This window comes from Salminus brasiliensis, chromosome 10 (genome assembly GCF_030463535.1).
Source record: "Salminus brasiliensis chromosome 10, fSalBra1.hap2, whole genome shotgun sequence".
Taxonomy (NCBI): Eukaryota; Metazoa; Chordata; class Actinopteri; order Characiformes; family Bryconidae; genus Salminus; species Salminus brasiliensis.
Window position 1 is genome coordinate 41,321,414 of NC_132887.1, and position 7,461 is coordinate 41,328,874.

Below are 7,461 nucleotides of genomic sequence, written 5' to 3' on the forward strand. Positions count from 1 at the left end.
GAACGCAGACTGAACCTTCGACACACCCACCAGCTTTCTGACGCGCTAAGTGATAAGTGTGTGTTCTGTGTTCTGTTGTGTGATTTCTCCAGGAAGCCCTGTTTCATCTGCAACTGCAGAAACTAATGAGGTCATCTGAGTATTCCTGTAATGAGATCTGCTGTGGGGAGTGTGTTATGGTGAAACGGGGGAAATGGGAGGTCAGTGCTGTGGGTGTTGGTCAGGCTGAGTGTGATGGAGAGGGTGGAGCAGGTCGGAGTGTTACAGGGCAGATAGTTGCTGCGCTCTCGCCGCTCTGCCGCCCTCTGAACATACATTAACTAAGTAATATCAAGTATGAAGCTCTAATAACATTAATACCCAGTACGAAGCTCTAATAACATTAACATCCAGTATGAAGCTTTAATAACATTAATATCCAGTATGAAGCTCTAATAACATTAATATCCAGTATGAAGCTTTAATAACATTAATATCCAGTATGAAGCTCTAATAACATAAATATCCAGTATGAAGCTTTAATAACATTCATATCCAGTATGAAGCTCTAATAACATAAATATCCAGTATGAAGCTCTAATATCATTAATATCCAGTATGAAGCTCTAATAACATTAACATCCAATATGAAGCTCTAATAACATTAATATCCAGTATGAAGTTCTAATATCATTCATATCCAGTATGAAGCTTTAATAACATTAACATCCAGTATGAAGCTCTAATAACATAAATATCCAGTATGAAGCTTTAATAACATTAATATCCAGTATGAAGCTCTAATAACATTAATATCCAGTATGAAGCTCTAATAACATTAATATCCAATATGAAGCTCTAATATCATTAATATCCAGTATGAAGCTCTAATAACATAAATATCCAGTATGAAGCTTTAATAACATTAATATCCAGTATGAAGCTCTAATAACATAAATATCCAGTATGAATCTTTAATAACATTAATATCCAGTATGAAGCTCTAATAACATAAATATCTAGTATGAAGTTCTAATAACATTAATATCCAGTATGAAGCTCTAATATCATTAATATCCAGTATGAAGCTCTAATAACATTAACATCCAGTATGAAGCTTTAATAACATTAACATCCAGTATGAAGCTCTAATAACATAAATATCCAGTATGAAGCTTTAATAATATTAATATCCAGTATGAAGCTCTAATAACATAAATATCCAGTATGAAGCTCTAATATCATTAATATCCAGTATGAAGCTCTAATAACATTAATATCCAGTATGAAGCTCTAATATCATTAATATCCAGTATGAAGCTCTAATAACATTAACATCCAGTATGAAGCTTTAATAACATTAACATCCAGTATGAAGCTCTAATAACATTAATATCCAGTATGAAGCTTTAATAACATTAATATCCAGTATGAAGCTCTAATAACATAAATATCCAGTATGAAGCTCTAATAACATAAATATCCAGTATGAAGCTCTAATAACATAAATATCCAGTATGAATCTTTAATAACATTAATATCCAGTATGAAGCTCTAATATCATTAATATCCAGTATGAAGCTCTAATAACATTAATATCCAGTATGAAGCTCTAATATCATTAATATCCAGTATGAAGCTCTAATAACATTAACATCCAGTATGAAGCTTTAATAACATTAACATCCAGTATGAAGCTCTAATAACATTAATATCCAGTATGAAGCTCTAATAACATTAATATCCAGTATGAAGCTCTAATAACATAAATATCCAGTATGAAGCTTTAATAACATTAATATCCAGTATGAAGCTCTAATAACATAAATATCCAGTATGAATCTTTAATAACATTAATATCCAGTATGAAGCTCTAATAACATAAATATCTAGTATGAAGTTCTAATAACATTAATATCCAGTATGAAGCTCTAATATCATTAATATCCAGTATGAAGCTCTAATAACATTAACATCCAGTATGAAGCTTTAATAACATTAACATCCAGTATGAAGCTCTAATAACATTAATATCCAGTATGAAGCTTTAATAACATTAATATCCAGTATGAAGCTCTAATAACATAAATATCCAGTATGAAGCTTTAATAATATTAATATCCAGTATGAAGCTCTAATAACATAAATATCCAGTATGAAGCTCTAATATCATTAATATCCAGTATGAAGCTCTAATAACATTAATATCCAGTATGAAGCTCTAATATCATTAATATCCAGTATGAAGCTCTAATAACATTAACATCCAGTATGAAGCTTTAATAACATTAACATCCAGTATGAAGCTCTAATAACATTAATATCCAGTATGAAGCTTTAATAACATTAATATCCAGTATGAAGCTCTAATAACATTAATATCCAGTATGAAGCTTTAATAACATTAATATCCAGTATGAAGCTCTAATAACATAAATATCCAGTATGAAGCTCTAATAACATTAATATCCAGTATGAAGCTCTAATAACATTAATATCCAGTATGAAGCTCTAATAACATAAATATCTAGTATGAAGCTTTAATAACATTAATATCCAGTATGAAGCTCTAATAACATTAACATCCAGTATGAAGCTTTAATAACATTAACATCCAGTATGAAGTTCTAATAACATTAATATCCAGTATGAAGCTTTAATAACATTAATATCCAGTATGAAGCTCTAATGATATTAATATCCAGTATGAAGTTCTAATAACATTAATATCCAGTATGAAGTTTTAATAACATTAATATCCAGTATAAATTTCTAATATCATTAATATCCAGTATGAAGTTCTAATAACATTAATATCCAGTATGAAGCTCTAATAACATTAATATCCAGTATGAAGCTCTAATAACATTAATATCCAGTATGAAGTTCTAATAACATTAATGTCCAGTATGAAGCTTTAATAACATTAATATCCAGTATGAAGTTTTAATAACATTAATATCCAGTATGAAGCTCTAATGATATTAATATCCAGTATGAAGTTCTAATAACATTAATATTGAACAGCAGGATTATAAGCAGAGCTGATTCTGGAACAGTCTGTGTTTACAGCAGATTAAAGGCATTTCCACAGTCTGTGTGTTTTACTGAGAACAGAGGAACTGAGTGAGGAACATGGTCTGATGTGTCATTAGAACAGTGTGAGAACGTAGGCTCACAGGAAGTGGCTGAGATTACAGAGGAGATTGGTTGGTTGCAGTTACAGAAGGTCAGGTGAACAGCGCTCACACACCGAGCATCTTCTCCACCTGTCCGAGTGCGGACCCACCTGACCCCTCCATAATCAAACAGTTAGAACGTGAACAGACTCATTCAGAGGTGGGGTCTGGTGGATCTGGTGGGAAATGCTTGGTTCTAGATAACCTTGCCCAGTCAGAGCTGTTGACAGTGGTGTTGGATGGAAGCATGTTTTGTCTTAATGATGGTCAGCAGTGATGCTGGTACAGTTAGAGCTGTGTGTTGTTGAGAACATCAGTGCATCATTACTGGCCTCTTTAGCTTTAATGTAGTTTTAGTTAGAGCTTTTCAAACAGGACATCAAAACTGAACAAAATCTTATATTGGGTAAAATATAGCAGAATAACTCATCTGAAGAAATGTCAATAATAACAATAAATAATATTAAATAACAATCAACAGTCAGGGAACACTGCACTGCACTGTATGGGTTTGTAGAGCACTTCTCTCAGCGGTGTCTAATTTTCCGGTTCTGCTGTGTTTACTGCAGTTCTAGAGCGGCGGTGAGCTCTGGGGCTTGTGAAAGTTAGATCTACACTCTTCAAGATGCCAAAAAAGGTCTTCTGTGGTGGTGCCACCACTTTCAGTTCCTTAAAGAGCCGCGTCCCACGTTTCCACGCTCTCGAATAAGGCCACAACCCAGCCGCCCAGAGCTCCCACCACTAATCCACTTCCCTGTGCTTCAAAGCCCCTCTGATCAAAGCCGAGAACCACTCTTTATGTTCGGTTCTCCTGTTCTCAACAGTGGATCAGCCGGAACCCTGCAGTGTGCTAATCAGACAGTTCTGTGCGGGTTTCCTGCATTTTAAGGAAGAGCAAGTTGCACAAATGTGTTGAAATCCTCCTGAAACGGGAAGGAATGAGAAGCTGGGCGCTGCAGGGCTCTGTCTGCTCTGCATTCAGTCATGCGTTCATTTGTTTGAGAAAAATCCCAAACCTGTGAAATCCTGGATTTTCTGACAGACCGTTACAAAATATTCTGTTATTAATACATCTATGATATTTATTACCAGAGAGTGAAGAGAAGGACACGCCATCTGTCATAACACTGACTCCCACTGACTCCCACTGACTCCAACTGACTCCCACTGACTCCCACTGACTCCAGCTGACTCCAACTGACTCCCACTGACTCCAGCTGACTCCCACTGACTCCCACTGACTCCCACTGACTCCAGCTGACTCCCACTGACTCCCACTGACTCCAGCTGACTCCAACTGACTCCCACTGACTGCATCTCCTATACAGTATGTATACACACTTCACCTCCTATCCAGTATGTATACACACCTGAGCTCCTATCCAGTATGTATACACACTTCACCTCCTATACAGTATGTATACACACTTCACCTCCTATCCAGTATGTATACACACCTGAGCTCCTATCCAGTATGTATACACACTTTTCTGTTCTGTCCAGTATGTAAATATAGTCTATCCAGTATGTATTAAACATTTTCCACACTTGTGTCCTTTCCGCCCCCGAGGAGCACTAGTTTCTGGAGCTGAAGGTACCACACCCTGACCATGCAGCTACGTCTATGGCTCTTCAAACACGCTGACCAGTTCGTTTTGGTTCCTAGCCCTAATGGATATGCCAGTGGTCATGGTGGTGGTGTTGGTGGAGCAGGCTTTCCCGTTTCTTATGTTCTGCAGGTGACTCTGGATGAACTTGCGGAACTTCCTCGTGGCGAAGCAGTAGACAAGGGGGTCCAGCAAACAGTTCAGACCCATGAGCAGCAAGGTGACCTGGTGGGCATCGTTCAGGCGCTGGCGGGTCTCCTTGCTCCAATTAGTCAGCTGCAGGACGGCCAGCGCCCAGGGACCTTGCACCACATGGTGCGGTACAAAGCACACCACAAACACGCCCACGACGGCGCAGAGCATTCGCAGGGCCCGGCGCTTGGTGCCTTGCGGCCGTCTGCCCGTGCTGGGCCGCGGCTGGCTGATTGGCTGCTTCAGCAAGGCCCTGGCGATCAGCACGTTGCACGCGATGACGAGCGAGAAAACGCAGAAGAAGATCCCGATGATGACGAAATGGATGGCTGCCACAGCTGTCTTACTTTCAAATGGGTCATTGTGATACCCTTCAAAGCATCGCGAGATGCCCTTGTCTTCCTGGATGCCGGGGTCTGTGAGTTGCTTAGCCGCCGCCGCCAGCGTGACTGCCCAAACGAAGAAGGACACGATGATGCCCCGCCGCCTGCAGTCGGAAGACGCAGCAATCAGCGGCTGAGTCACCGCCCAGTAGCGGTTGACGCTGATCACGGTCAGGAAGAGCACAGAGCAGTAAGTGTTGATGAAAAACAGCGAGCCGGTGATGCGGCACATTGCGTCCGAGTAGATCCAGTTGCCGTTGCGATGGTAGTAGTCGATCCAGAAGGGCAGGACGCACACGAACAGCAGATCTGCCACGGTCAGGTTGGTCATGTAGATCCTCATCTCATTCATGGCCTTGGTCTGCCGCATACGGTGCAGGATGAAGAGGGCGTAGGTGTTCGCCAGAACGCCCAGAATGAACACCAGGCCGTAAAAGGCGGGGAAGAGAGAGTACCGGAACTCAGAGTCCAGGAATGTGGCATTTTGGTCTGTGGCTGGGTCCGGGACTGCAGAGGTAACGGAGGAAACCATCTGAGGACAAAGAAGAGCTTTAATCAGCGGGTGATGCAGCTCAGAGTGTGTCCCGCACCCGGTCTCTGTCCCTCTGTCTCTCTCTCTCTTGCTCTATCCCAGCTGTGCTGTCTCTCCCAACTATCTCTACTGTTCGTACACTCTCTACTCTCCTCTCTTTGTTCCAATTGTCCCTGCTGTCCCTACTGTCCCTGCTGTAACTGATATATTGGACAATCCTACTGTCCCTGCTGTCCCTCCTGTAACTGATATTTTTGGCATACCTACTGTCCCTACAGTCCCTGCTGTCCCTGCTGTCCCTGCTGTCCTGGCTTTACTTACTGTAACTGCTTGCTTTTCTATATAGAACCCAGTCTTTACTGAAGAACCCTGATCTCCACTCAGTGTGTTTCTACGCTATGAGCCAGAGATCACTCCGGCAGGAGTACAGCGCGAGGTCATTATCTTCAGGGAGCACTTCAGGAGCCCAGAATTTCCAAGTAAATATTGCGTAAGATCAGAAGACCTAGCGGAGAGAAAACTGGAGTTTCCCATCCTGACTTCCTGTACAGGGAGTGTGTAATATCTGTGCTCTGAACTCCCTCTGTTCAATTGTTAAATTGCTCGTCTGCTTCAGCGTGTGATTGGATCAGGGTCAGATGTGAAACCTGCCGTAAACACACGCAGGACCGCTGTGATCGGATCACCGAGCCTTTTTACACTCAGCATCAACATGTGAGTGCAGTCAGAGCCTGGTCCAGACGTGGTACACAGAACAGAGATCTGATAGCAGCGGTACAGCACACACACACACACACACACACACCCCCAATATCAGCCTCTTAGCCTTTCTCCAGAGTCCAGGGGTCTGATCTGAGAGCATCACCCAGGGGGAGCAGACACAGAGCACCGTAATACAGCGATCAACTCAGCGCAGATCAATCAGATCAATTATTACAAATACAACATTTACAAGATCTTACATTTTTATATAAATATAATATTAAAATAACACATACACACACAGAGAAGCACATTTCTCTATTTAATTATATCGAGAATTGGTATATTATTAATAAATATACATCTACAAATATAATAAACATCATTACAGTAAAGATAAATCTGTAATAATTCAGTTTGATTTGAAATCTCTGATCATTTAGAAACGTAAGATTTACAGTCAAATGATATTTTTAATAATTTTAATATCAGACTCACCTTAAGCTGTCAAGCTGTCAGTCCTCTGTGTGTGTGTGTGTGTGTGTGTGTGTGTGTGTGTGTGTGTGTGTGTGTCTTAAGTCTGCAATCTTTTCTTTTTTTCTGTGTATTTCACATTTAACCCCGCCCTGTTATTTCTGCAACTGCTAAGGGAAGCATGCGCACACACACGCACACACACACACACACTCACACTCACACACACACACACACATACACTCACACACACACAGACACTTACACACATGCACATCCTGTAGAGGGAGAAGGCCTTATTGGTGTATTTCACCACAACAATGTAGGCAAGTTTGTACATGACATGGGAGAGCGTGTTCAACAGCTCCGAGATGCACACACACACACACACACACACACACACACACACTGTC

General features: G+C 40.5%; 1 protein-coding gene across 1 annotated transcript; it reads right to left on the reverse strand.

Annotated features, from left to right (window-relative positions):
- Window positions 1–2,918: 2,918 nt before the first annotated feature.
- On the reverse strand, window positions 2,919–7,101 carry ptafr (platelet-activating factor receptor). The gene is made up of 2 exons (XM_072690624.1): window positions 7,073–7,101; window positions 2,919–5,872 (listed from the first exon to the last, which is right to left on the reverse strand). The coding sequence occupies exon 2, from the start codon at window positions 5,870–5,872 to the stop codon at window positions 4,781–4,783; it is 1,092 nt and encodes a 363-aa protein (XP_072546725.1). The 5' UTR covers window positions 7,073–7,101; the 3' UTR covers window positions 2,919–4,780.
- Window positions 7,102–7,461: the final 360 nt, after the last annotated feature.